At 41.0% G+C, this 13,314-nt stretch overlaps 1 protein-coding gene across 4 annotated transcripts in view; it reads left to right on the top strand.

Moving 5' to 3' along the window:
* Nucleotides 1-410: 410 nt before the first annotated feature.
* Paip2b (poly(A) binding protein interacting protein 2B) overlaps nt 411-13,314 on the top strand; it is a 37,536-nt gene continuing 24,632 nt past the window's right edge. The window contains exons 1-2 of one of the 4 annotated variants that reach the window (XM_013354708.2): nt 411-481; nt 8,865-8,954. Coding sequence is in view for 1 of the 4 variants with exons in the window: in XM_013354707.2 (XP_013210161.1) it covers nt 856-884 (29 nt within the window). In the remaining 3 variants the exon portion in view is untranslated. Of the gene's footprint in view, nt 482-824; nt 885-8,864; nt 8,955-11,681; nt 11,700-13,314 lie in introns of those variants that run through there. The other 3 variants (XM_013354707.2, XM_005369815.3, XM_026777392.1) reach the window with 3 other exon arrangements.

The raw sequence follows: 13,314 nt of genomic DNA, 5'->3' as shown, positions 1-13,314 counted from the left end.
GGCGAGAAAGCCTGCCCTCTTAGCCAATGGATGAAGCTGGAGCAGAAGTCTTTGTAAACAAACCGGGAGTCGCTGCATTCGGGCTCCTGGAGGGGGGTAGGGTGATTCATCCTTGGGCTGAAATCTAGGCGTCACCAGCGCTTTCCACAACCAATCACAGCTGGGGATCTCCAGCGAGGGCGGAGCGAATGGACAGATATTAAAACCAATCACCAGCTGGAACCTGTGAAAGAGGTGGGAGGGCATTGTTTCACATTTACACCAATCAAAACCAGGTAAGTGAGCGGCATTCTCTGATGTCCAATAGGTGGACGGGGCAGTGTCCGGCAGCCAATGACTGGTGCCAGGGGGCGGGGTGAGATGCGTGTGTGCGGCCGGGGGTGGGGGGGACCTCGAGCGTTTGTGCGCTGCGGCTCGCGCTCTGAGGAGGCGGCGCTGCGCTGTGGTGCGGACCTCGGGGCGGCGTTGTCCGCGCGGCCAGGTGGGTTCGGGCGTCGGGACTGGACATCAGGCCGCCCGGGGACACGCACAGCCCCGCTGTGTTTGGGCCTCTCGGGAGCGCGCGAGGCCCCTCGCCCTCTCCTCGCGGGCTGTCCGAGAACGCGCAAAGCCCCTTTCCCGGCGCGGCCCGGGCCCAGGCCGTCGGACGCTCTGGCGCTCGCCGGCCAGCTTCTCCCACCTCATCCTCTTTCACCATCTTTGCTATGGCCCGCCGACTCCGGCCGCTCCTCCGCTCCGCTGCCTTCCGCGCCTGTTCCCCTCGACCTCGGGATTTCAGCCTCTTTTTCCCCGGGAACTAGCATCTCTCACTTTGCTTCTTGTAGGCACCTGAAAGGGTGAAGGCGAGAGAGGCAGATGACGACGCTGAACACAGGCTCTGCAAGGTTCGGAACCGGAATGGGCTTGCTTAAACTCTCTGCCTCCCACCCTTTACGTGCCGTTTGATCACTCTCCTCTTCTAGAATCTTTGTCCCCAGAAAGTGCTTTTGCTCAGCACAGCCGAAAATGCAGGGGGAAAGGCTTCCCAACCGCAACCAATTTGAAATCTGTTACGTGGATGGAACGGGATTGTCTTTGACAGAGCTAGCCAAAGCATGAGTTTACTCTGTAAGGAAGGGCCTGGTCATGCCGCACGACCAGAAGATGAAGGACATGTGTGATGATCACACACAACCTCTGAGTGAATTACAGCAGCTCAGAAACAGCCTTCATTCAGCATGGTCGCTTTACAGAGAATCTGTTTGCACCTTCATAGTATGGCAATGTTTGGCGTCCGGTAGCAAAAGTAGCAGTTCCAGCCATATGTTTCTAGATGATCTTTTACATGGTCTCATACCCAGATAAAATGATGCCGGACATTTACTGGGAAGAAATTAGCTCATCACTTGTAATCTTGACTGAGTTTTAGAAGTTGAAAAATACTGGTCGGTGGGGATTTTATTTTGGGAGCTGGAGGAAATTGAGTAGTACCTTGGGTAGAGAGGAAGGGAAAATATGAATACGTCATACAAATCTGCACTGTTCTCATGGCGTTTTCATAACAATATCTGGAGGTGTTTTTTTTTTTTTTGGTTCTCAAAAGAGAACAGTAAGCTGGGAGTTTAGCATCGGATTCACTGTGTTTTGGAGTTCGAAAGCTTTTACTGTTTTTCTTACCTGGCTCATAGCACATAACAATATAGTTTCCTGTGTTTTGCTGTGGTAAGATTTTAGTCTTAATAGAGAAAGAAGTAAGCCTGTTCGAGTGAATTAAAAGCAGTCTACTCTGAGGTGACAACATTGTCTCATGAGCCATATGTTAGAGCATTATTAGTGAATCAATCACTCTGGAAAGACAGGATCTTAAAACTGGTGTAATTCATGTCAGTTATAGCGGTTGTCAAAGCCATGGGCAAACTGCAGGTCTCAGAGTTGGTCACTGGTATACAATATTGTGTCTGCAGTGGAAAACCAAATGTAGGTATCATGTCTTTGGGTAAATCTGTCCTAGTGCTTACTTTTGTCTTTTCTTTTTTCTTTCTTTCTTTTTTTTTTTTTTTTTTTTTTGGATTTTCGAGACAGGGTTTCTCCCGTAGCTTTTTGGTTCCTGTCCTGGAACTAGCTCTTGTAGAACTCACAGAGATCCGCCTGCCTCTTCCTCCCGAGGGCTGGGATTAAAGGCGTGCGCTACCACTGCCCAGCTAGTGCTTACTTTTTTCAACATTTAAATGGTAGCTTTTGCTTCTAATTCCCAGAGATCTGACCTTGATCATAGACTTATTAGAGACCTATAAGCCAGGATTAAATGCACAGAGGGTTCTGTAGTTCAGGGTAGAGACTCCCTGTTCCTCTGTGTTCCAGCCTCATCTTTCATTGAACTAGACTCCTGAAGTGCATTTCCTTAACCTACCTGGCCCATGTAGATTATAATCATAAATCCTGAAAACCATTTATCCTGATAGATTTTTGTTTCTTGTATTTTGCACAACAGGAAGTGATTTTCAGAGGTGTGATTTGCCCACTAACAGGTGCCAGAGTTAAAACTCAAACTCTGTCCATTTAACCCCAAAGCCAGAGTTGACAGCACAAAACTACTCTTTCCTGCCTCTGTTCTTTGGCCATCTCTGTGTGAGTTCAAACCAAGAAGGTTCAGTCTTGCCTTACTTACCTTAGTTTGGGACAAGCACAAAGAACAGTAGACATGTGCTGCTATCTACATATCCATGTGTATGATGTCATTTTTGTGTGTGACAAAAACACGAGAAAAACACCTTAAAGAAAGAAGAATTTGTTCTGGCTTACAGATTGAGGGGTACAGTCTATCATAGCCACTGGAGCTGGAAGGAGCTGGTCCCATTGTGTCCATAGTCAGTAAGCAGAGGTGAATGCTCAGCTCACTTATTTTTCTTACCTAGTTTGGAATGCTGCAGCTCACATTCAGGCTTTCATATTTCCATGGTGAGTCTAAATCTAGTAAAGATAACAGTGGTAATTATTCATCACACTGTGAATGACTTCAAAGGCACCACCAGTGTTAGTTTAGGGGTTACATGCAAATTTTAGCAAATAAAAAGATTTGCACATAGAATTGTACTTGTGAATAATCCCTAGTCCTCATTTCATGGTATTCCCTCCCTCCAAATCTATTTAGAGCGATCCTTTGGAGTATTGGGAAATCTGCTCACTTATTCGTTCAACAAATATTTATTAAGCACTTACTATAAGCTGTACTCTACTTGATAGCAAATGAGCTATAGATTAAGGTCCTGCCCTCTGGGTCTTGTATTTGAGTTAGAAAGATAAACAGCTAAGGCTTGTGTAGGTTGAGATTAGAAATTGTTCTCATCTGAGTTGACACTAAGTATACTCCTTCCTGCTTCAGAGCCAAGAAGACTTCCAGACCGCTTCTATTCTTTCATATTTTTGAGCCTTTCTCCAGTAACTTGAGGGGCGAGGGGAGTATGTATGTGAGCCTGTGAATATAAAGACCAGAGGTCAACCTCAGACGTTCCTTAGGACCTGGCCAGCTTTTTTTGTGTGGAGAAGTATAGGATCTCTCTCTGTTCTGAAACTCAGCAGCTAGATTAGGTAGACTGGCCAGCATGGTTCCAGGATCTGCCCAACTGCCTAGGCAGGGCTGGTATTACAAACTCACACCATCATGCTTGCCTTTTTTAGGTGGGTTCTGGGGACCAATATCAGGTCCCCATGTTTCTAAGACAAGTACTTCACTAAGTCATTGCCTCATTTATGAGATATAGTGCTGACCTGTTCTTTGAAATCTGCATCTGCCATCTACTAAGTGAACAGCTGTGGTACAACTTGGACTTTTGAACCTGTGTCCTAATTTCAAGATTGATGATGTGTAGACACTTTTACATTTCAAGGGAGAGCATGCACATGTTACTTTTGGTGATGGGGGGCGAGTATAAAAGAGAATGGGAGATCATTTCAGCATCCATATTGTCTAGACCATAGTGCTTTCAAAACTATATAGGATAGTGGTTCTCAACTTTCCTAACACTGTGACCCTAAACACAGTTCTTTGTGTTGTTGTGATTCCTAACCATAAAATTATTTTTGTTGTTACCTCAAAATTGAAACATTGCTACTGTTATGAATCGTAATGAAATATCTGATATACAGGATATCCAATATGTGACTTCTATGAAAGAGTCGTTTGACCTCCAAAGGGGTTGTGACCCACAGATTGAGAATCACTGATCTAGAGCAGCAACTTGGCCATATATAAGATACGATTTTGGTCCTGGATACCCACCTTCTCATGCTTGTCCCCTAACATTTTTGTTTTCCAAAGGAGACTACCTGATCTTTCATCTTCTAAAACGGAAGAGTCCTATTGGGCAGAATTTTGAGTTAAGCCAGGTTCTTGGTTTCTGATTTCCAGGTTTAACCTGTATATCATCTTTAGCTGAGACGCTGAGTCCTGGTCTGGTCCCTAGTAGACAAAGAAAAGGGGTTGGTTTCCTGTATTCTTTGTCTCACAAACAAGTATATTTGAATAGGATTCTGGATACAGTTACTTTTCTTCAGAGGATAACTGAGGGTCCTAGGACTTTGTGGGCTTCTCTTTAAACACTATTTTACATATTAGATCCTGTAAGATAAAGCATCTAGCAAAATGGTTGACATGTGTCAAATATTCACTATATCTTCTTCCTGGTGCTGCATCTAGTTGTATTGTGGTAGAAATACTTGTTCATATGGCTTTCTTCCTTACTACATTGTGAGCTTATGATAGCAGGTTCCACAGTTCCATCCTTCTGCCTTTGATGCTTGGTTGAGTACCTGATACATGGCAACTGGGTTTTTTGTTTGTTTGTTTGTTTTCTGGAAAAATTCCATATTATCACTGTAAGAAGGATTTTTATTTCCTTTTTTTAGATTTTATTTATTAATTAATTAATTATTAAAGATTTCTGCCTCCTCCCCACCACTGCCTCCCATTTCCTTCCCCCGGTTAAGTCCATGGCAACTGTTGCACAGGTATCTGATCTGGGGACTTCTCAACTCCTCCTGAAAGGGAGGTGGGGGCAGTGGGATTACAGGCTTCCCCAAGAAGGTGTTATGTTAATCCCCCCCCACACACACACACACAACACTTCTTCCAATCTCTTCTTCTTCAGCACATAGACCATCTTTCTTCTCTGCTACTTTACAGAATACCACAGTTTACATAGCCATTTCCCTTTGGTGGGGAACACTGTACTATTACAAACAGCCGCACGCCCAGTTCATGCTCATACACCCTTGATCGAAGCCTCTGAAATAGTTCAGATTAGATCCCCAACTGGTTACATGTTCACTCAGCTAAGAGTTAGCCACATTCCTAATTCTTATTATATACAGAAACATGAAGCAAGATTTCTTTGGGCAAAGCTTGTGTACACTTAAGAGATGTTTATGTATCTCATCAAAATGACTGAACAACACCAACGATTAACTATTTCTATTTTTAAAGTGCATATATCTCTATGTATACACATAGCAAGTATAAAATAATTACTGTCTGAGGAAGGTGGCTCTATGTAGTGCTCTGTAAGCTCTCATTATTTTGTCTATCCTAATTTTTTGTGCTTTCCAATTTTTATAACAGTATGTACTGTTTCTGTACTTTAAAATTTTAATTGAAAATACCAATTCAAGTAGAACCTATTCTACTTGCCTCTGTGTGCTCAAAGAGCACCTCTCAGCAATCTGCATGATACTAATTGTGCCTTTAATTTAATTTAGATTGCATTTTATTTCTGTTTTACTTCACTTTCCATGGTAAATCAGTTGTTCATCTGTCTCTTTGCTGGTCTGTGAGCTCTGTGAGGGTGTGTTTCATTATATTTTCAGCACTTAGTGTGTGATGTGTAGGAGAGGCCTAGGTAGTGACTAAATAATGTCACTGTTACAGACTGCAGAATTTAATACCTGTGTTAATAAATTGTCATAGACACCTCAACCCCAGCTGGACAGTTTTACATTCTCCCCCTAAAACTTGTATCTGTTGTAAGTTTCTGCAGTCATGGTTAATTCATTTGTGCCATGCTCTCTGGCTGAGCCATTTGTAGGGTTGTTTTTTTTTTTTTTCTTGAGTAATTTTTCATTGTTTACTTTTTATTTTTATCGTGATTTTTTTTCAATATACCAGGCATACTCAGGAAACTTAATCATCTTTTCATATCTGTTCCTCCTGTACTTGCTAGTCTCCTTGAAATGCTGATTCAAGGTTTTGTCTATCTAGAATTCATTCTAGAAATACGATAGAGGTCTGAGTGCAGATCAGCGGTAGAGCCCACTTTCTGTATTATTTTAAGTGATTTGTTATTGCACTGAGTAGTAACAGTAAATCCTGAAATCCCTTTGAAACTAAAAATGGAACTGGAGTGATGGCTCAGTGGTTAAGAGCACTGGGTGCGTTTCAGAGGACCTGGGTTCAATTCCTAGCCCTCACACTGTGTCTCACAAATATCAGTAACTTCAATTTCAGGGTATCTAATGCTGTCTTCTGTCCTCTATTGGCATCAGCCTTACACATTGTACACACGCATACATAAAGACATAACATGAGCACATAAAAATAAATAAATGAATGTTTTTGAAAAGAAAAAGTGACAAATGAAGCCAAAGTCATAGGCCTGACAAGGAACCTGAAAACTGGAGACATTGATTAAGGAAAGTGTGTGAGTGCACATGCATGCACACTACTTAAGTGTGTTATATTTAGATACATAAGTATTGTATACATGTTTAAGTTTTTGTTTGTGCCTTGTTTGTTTTGAGATAGTCTTATGTAGCCCAGGCTCACTTGGAACTCTGTGTGGACAGTCTTTGCTAGGATTGCAGGTATGTGCCAGCACACCCAGCAACAGATAATTTTTAGATTCTTGTTGTTTGCCAGAGAAGATGGTGCTTTCTGAACTGAGGCATCACACGCAGGGTGTTTGGGTGAGAAGGGACCTCTGTATGGAGGAGCTTTGCTTCAGTGAGTTTTTCTGGCCTGTCAGTCTCTAATGTCTACTTTTCTTCTCTCGGTCTCCCTTTTCATATTGAGCAGCCAAGTCAGCACGGAGGTCAACATGGACTGTTTGGAGAAGTAACTGCTGTGCAAAATGGCCTGGTGCTTCCCTGAGAGAGCTCATGCTCATTCTGTTCCCTCATCCCAGAGAGAAGTTTGGATGAGGAAAGGGAAGGGAGAATTAGATTTTAGGCTAGCCACTATTCCGAAGTCTAGCAGCACATCAGGGGAAAAAAAAAACAAAACAAAACACAGGCATTTTCTAAAAATCAGTATTGATTTCCGGGGCTGTCTCCAAAGTATCTGAGTTGTAATCTCTTAAGGTGGAGCCTCAGAGACTACATTTTTAGAAACTTCAGTAATTGTATAAGTGTGCCTGTATGTGTTTGTAGACCAGAGGTCAGTGTTGATGTCTTCCTCACTCTCACTTTATTTACTTGTTTGTTTGCTCATTGTTTACATAGTCTCTTTATGGAGCCCTGGCTGTCCTGGAACTTTCTGTGGAGATCATGCTGGCCTGAATTTCAGTCATGCACTTTACATTTTGAGACAAGTCACACTCACTATACATGGACTCACTGATTCCACTAGACTAGCTGGTGGTGACTCCCCAAGGATCTTCCTGTTTCTGGCTCCCCAGTGCTTAGGTTACTAGCATTTTACATGAGTTCTGGGGCTCAAACTCAGGTCCTCATACTTGAGAACTTTGCTGACAAAGCCATCTCTTCAACCTAGTGACTTAAAGAAATTTTATATTAACATCTTGATGTTAAATCTTGGGTTAGATGGTGCTAGTCTCTTGTGAATTTTCACCAACCTGTAGAATAAGAAAAATGAGGACATATTGTGTTTTTCATAAAACCAAATTCAAATGGTTTATCAAATTGTCTTTTTCATTAAATTGAGCCTTCTCTACGTTTTTCAGTGCTATTATAAAATGACATCAATAAGATTTTTGTATTTTGCAATTTAAAAAATTTGTAAACCTGTTTTGCTAAAGATATTTCAAAATATTTCTGGTTTATGAGTTCCTGAAGACTGTAGAGTACCTCAGAAATGTAGCAACTCTCAGAAATGAGATTCTTTGGAAGGTGAATCTGTAGAGGCTCTAAAGTCTGTAAGGCCAGATGAGACTCAGTCTAGAAAGATGTGCTCTTTGTGGTATATAATACTCTGAAGCCCTAGGGCATCATTGTTAGACATGTTCATACTTCTAAGCAAACAAGAGTGTTTGTGCCAGGTGAGTAAATGAAGGCCTCGTATCAGTTGAGGTCAAGTTTTACTACCAGCTAAGTTCTGACATGAAATACATGGGGGGGGGCTAAATTTTTTAAAGCTTTTGGGATGTTAAAGTTGCCTATAAGAGATTATAGGTGGGGGCTGGCAAGGTGGCTCACAGTTAAGAGCACTGGCTGCTCTTCCAGAGAACCTGGGTTTAATTCTCAGCACCCACATGGCAGCTCTCAATTGTCTGTAACTTCAGTTCTAGGGGATATAATACCTTCATACAGATACACATGTAAACAAAACACCAATGTACATAAAATAAGAATAAACAAATTATTAAAAATGTTTTTAAAAAAGAGATTATAGGTAGTCTGAAAGTATTAGCAATCACCAGATTGAATGTTAAGGGGTAGAGTGTATTGTAGTTTAAACATACTGATAGGTAATGGTGTTCCTTCCAACTACCTCAATTCTCATACCAAATAGCATTTTTTTCTTCAGCTCCTATTCCCTGGCTATTTGCACTCTTTGAAAAAAATCAGTTGGTTTTCATAGCTTTTCTGAAATTAAATGTGTAGTAATTAAGAGCATGGGTTTATCAGGTGAGGTGATAACATGCAATTAATTCCAGATGCCCAGGAGGCTGAGGCAGGAGCATGGCAAGTTTTCGGCCAACCTGGACAACTTAACAGGACCCTGTCCAAAAAACAAAACAAGCCAGGTATGGTGGTGCATGCTTTTAATTCTTGTACTTGGGAGGCAAAGGCAGGTCTTGTTCAAGGTCAGCCTGGTCTGCATTGTATGGTCTAGGCCAGTCAATGTTGACATAGTGAGACTAAAAGAAAAGTAAAACAAGCATCAGTATAGCTTCATAGCAGGACATTTGCCTCCAGCATGGACTTCAGGAAAGAAAAATCTAAGCTTAAGTCAGGTTCTGGCACTTCCATGGTGAATTAATACCTCAGGCCAGATTGAAGAGCCTATGAAAGAATAGCCATCAAGTACTTGTAAGAGCTGTAACTTCATTATTGTTCTATCCCCTGGATTTTGAGTGGTTCACTTGCTTTTTTCTATAAGTTATTGGGAGGGGACTTTTCTTAGTCTAAAAGGTCTAGTGCATTGGTCTCAACTTTCCTAATGTTAACAGCGACCCTTTATTACACACTTCTTCATGTTGTGGTGACCCTCCAACCATAAAAGTTTTTCATTGCTACTTTATAACTTTAATTTTGTTACTGTTATGAAATGTAATGTAAATATTAAAAAATATATATATATTGACACAGGGTTTCTCTGTGTGACAGTCCTGGCTGTCCTGGAACTCACTTGTAGACCAGGCTGGCCTCGAAGATTCACCTGCCTCTGCCTCCCGAGTGCTGGGATTAAAGGTATGTGCTGCCGCCACCACCCAGCTATAAGTAAATATTTAATATGTGATCCAAAGAGATCAAGACCCACAGGTTGAGAACTGCTGGTCTAGGGGAACTTGGCTTAAATGCTTTCTTCTTCATGACTTTAGTTCTGTTCTTACAGTTTACATACTTAGTCCAAGGCTCCTGAGCAGTTTTTCCCAAGGTCTTGAGGTATAGTTCATTCCACTACTAAAGCTTTTTCCTTTATAAAACCTACCTATTCCTGGAGGCAGAGGCAGGCGGATCTCTGTGAGTTCGAGACCAGCCTGGTCTACAAGAGCTAGTTCCAGGACAGGCTCCAAAACCACAGAGAAACCCTGTCTCGAAAAACCAAAAACAAAAAACAAAAAAAACCTCCCTATTCCTGACCTATTTGTTTTCATTGTGCTGCCATACAGGAAGCACTCTCCTCCTTCCCAGAGAGCAGTTCTGCCTGACCTTGGCCTCCTGAACAAGATTCCATCAAATAGTTAATTTAAAAAGTTTGTCCCACTTGAAATATGGCTCTTCCCAGGAAGCTCTGGTGTGTGTGTGTGTGTATCTCTTGTGTTTCTGTCTCATTAAAACATGTTTAGGCTCTCTTCTCCCTCTTAGTTATGACAGTTCTTTTTATTTTTCTTCTCAAAATTGTATCAGACACAATGGTCATTTGGTTGGTATTGGTAGTATAGAATTCTTTGACTTCAGATGATTCCACTGTGGCAGCTTTTTTTCTGGCCTTCAGCTTATGAGGAGAAGATCATGGCCACTAAATAGTAAACAAAAACACATAAACATTTTGTAAAAGTCAGCTTTAAGTAACTGAAACTGTCAGAAACAGATCGGAGCAGGGAGTCATCAGTTTTGCAAAATGCAAAGTGATCATATTCTTACCCTGAAAGGCACAGACATCCTTGAGAAGAGAGACTTGGAATACCAGTACATTCTAGAAATGACAGATATCAGCAAAACCATTTCTTGAGGGCCAGGAGGTGGGTGCACAGATGCATGCTAGAAGCTCACTCTCAGGAAATTTTCAAGGTTACAAGTAGACTATTCCTAATATAAATAATTTGAGTCCAGTTTTCCTAGAGAAGTGATTACAGGGGAGATCCTGTACTCCGAACTGTCTTCAGACTTCTAGAGTGGAGAAGAAAGACTCTTAGCAGAGATGTCTTCAGACTTCTGTCGCTTCATTTTTGACAGTTCTGCTTTTGTTGTCAGTTGACATTAGAGACTTGGTAAGAAAAGTAACACTTTTTATGTGTAATAATTGCCTCAATTTTTTATTAGTCTTTGTTTAAAAAAAAAGACATTGTTTTAACAATGGTATATTTCTTTTTGGAGCTAAGCTAGAGAAATCAGGATCCCTCTGCTGACCCCTATTTGTTATTTTCTGAAAAGATGATTTACTGCCTTCAGCTAGGGAAAATCTGAAGATGGATCTGGGTACAATCTTGTCATTAAATATTGGTAAATCTGTTCTCTCTTTGGAAATGCTTTTAAGTGTGTTATGGAGCCTATTGTGATTTTTGTACATATTCAATAGGATAATGTCATAGAACATCTATCTTTAGGGCATTGTTTATGAAAGTCGATGGTCTGTTAATAGGCATTAGGTTAAAAAATGAAATAAATAGCTAGTTGTGGTGGTGCACACCTTTAATTATCAGTACTCTGGAGGCAGAGGCAGGTAGATCTCTGTGAGTTCCAAGCTAGCCTGGTGTTCTTAGTTCCAGAACAGCCAAGGCTATATATAGAGAGAGAGACTATATTTTAAACATACAAACAGGTATATGAGTCTGGTTGTGCAGTTAAAATAAAATAACTTTGACTATTTATAAAGAACATGAGTTTTACTGCTTATAGCTCTGGATTTTAGGATCAAGGCAGTGTGACAGGTTTCGTTTTCTTGTGAGGCTGCCCTGTTTGCAGGATGGCACCTTTTATCCTCTCTGCTGTTCTCACAAGGTAGAAGACAGAAGGGTGAGAGAGCCAGATGCTATGTGGAACCCCTTTGAAAGCCCTTAATGCCACTTGAAAGAGGAGCTCCCAGGCCTCATCCCCTCCTCAAGGTGATGCTTTATATTGTCATTGTAAGTCAGCACTTGAATTTTGGATGAGTTACATTCACATCATAACAATAATAAACTAATAGATAAAAATAAAAGAAATGACTAAATTAATAAAATTAGGAAGTATTTGGTAAACTGAACAAGACTTCTTAGCTATGTATTCCATGACTGTGTGTGTGTACATGTAAGCATATGTAATTACATATGTGCACATGTAGAGGCCAGAGGTCAGCATTAGGTATCTTTCTCAATTGCTCTCCATCTTTTTTTTTTTTTTTGGAGACAGTGTCTCTCACTGAACCTGGAGCTCTTTGATTTCACAAGGCTGACTTGCCAGCAAGTCCCAGAGATCCTCTTGTTTCCACTGCCCTAGCCCTGCATCTGGCTTTTTTACATAGGTGTAGGGATTGAATTCAGGTTCTTACTTACACAACAAATACTGTACCCACTGAACCATCTCTCCAGCACTTCGTTATGAGATTTGTTTGTTTCAAACCTTTCCTTAGACTAGTATTTAAAGAATGTCAGTTTGAGAATTGTTGTAGAAATTAGACTAATTAGAATTTCTGTTCCACATAGAATTTTGCCACTGTATTAAAGGAATGGCCTATAGTCCTCTTTAGGCTTTCTTTTTTCTTTTTTTTTTCTTTCTTTTCTTTTTGGTTTTTTGAGACAGGGTTTCTCTGTGGCTTTGGAGCCTGCCCTGGAACTAGCTCTTGTACACCAGGCTGGCCTCGAACTCACAGAAATCCACCTGCCTCTGCCTCCCGAGTGCTGGGATTAAAGCCTTGTGCCACTACCACCCGGCTTCTCTTTAGTCTTTCTATCAGAATGATCGGTTGCAAATTAACAAGCAAAAATGAAAGTCTTAGACTTGACAAAGCTGAATTGGGAGGGGCTGTGGGGGCATGTAAATGCTTTCAGGTGATCCATTCCTAATTGAAAACCCTGAATTCGAATGTGCTTTCATGATGCTTTTCAAATGCTTTTTAAATTCTTTGTTTTGTGTTCTTGGCTCTGGTCCACCAAGGAGTGTTCCCTTTACCTCAAAACCTTTCCAGCATAAGTTTTCATCAGTGTTTTTGATCTTGGCCATTCTTCCAGGTATAAGATGGAATATCAGAATTGTTTTGATTTGTATTTCTCTGGTGACTAAGGATGTTAAGCATTCCCTTAAGTGTCTTTCAGCCATTTTAGATTCCTCTTTTGAGAGTTCTCTGTTTAGGTCTGTATTCCATTTTTTTTTTATTGGATTATTTGTTCTTTTGATGACCAGTTTCTTGAGTTCTTTGTATATTTTGGAGATCAGACCTCTGTTTGATGTGGGGTTAGTGAAGATCTTTTCCCATTTTGTAGGCTGTCGTTTTGCCTTGTTGACCATGTCCTTTGCTTTACAGAAGCTTTTCAGTTTCAGGAGGTCCCATTTATTAATTGTTTCTTTCAGTGTCTGTGCTACTGGGGTTATATTTAGGAAGTGGTCTCCTGTGCCAATGTGTTCAAGTATACTTCCCACTTACTCTTCTGTGAGGTTCAGTGTGGCTGGCTGTATGTTGAGGTCTTTGATCCATTTGGACTTGAGTTTTGTGCATGGTGATAGATATGGGTCTATTTTCAT

This window comes from Microtus ochrogaster, unplaced genomic scaffold (assembly GCF_000317375.1).
Source record: "Microtus ochrogaster isolate Prairie Vole_2 unplaced genomic scaffold, MicOch1.0 UNK62, whole genome shotgun sequence".
NCBI classification, from domain to species: domain Eukaryota; kingdom Metazoa; phylum Chordata; class Mammalia; order Rodentia; family Cricetidae; genus Microtus; species Microtus ochrogaster.
The sequence above is the reverse complement of the archived record's forward strand: the minus strand, read 5'-3'. Positions and strand labels throughout refer to the sequence as shown.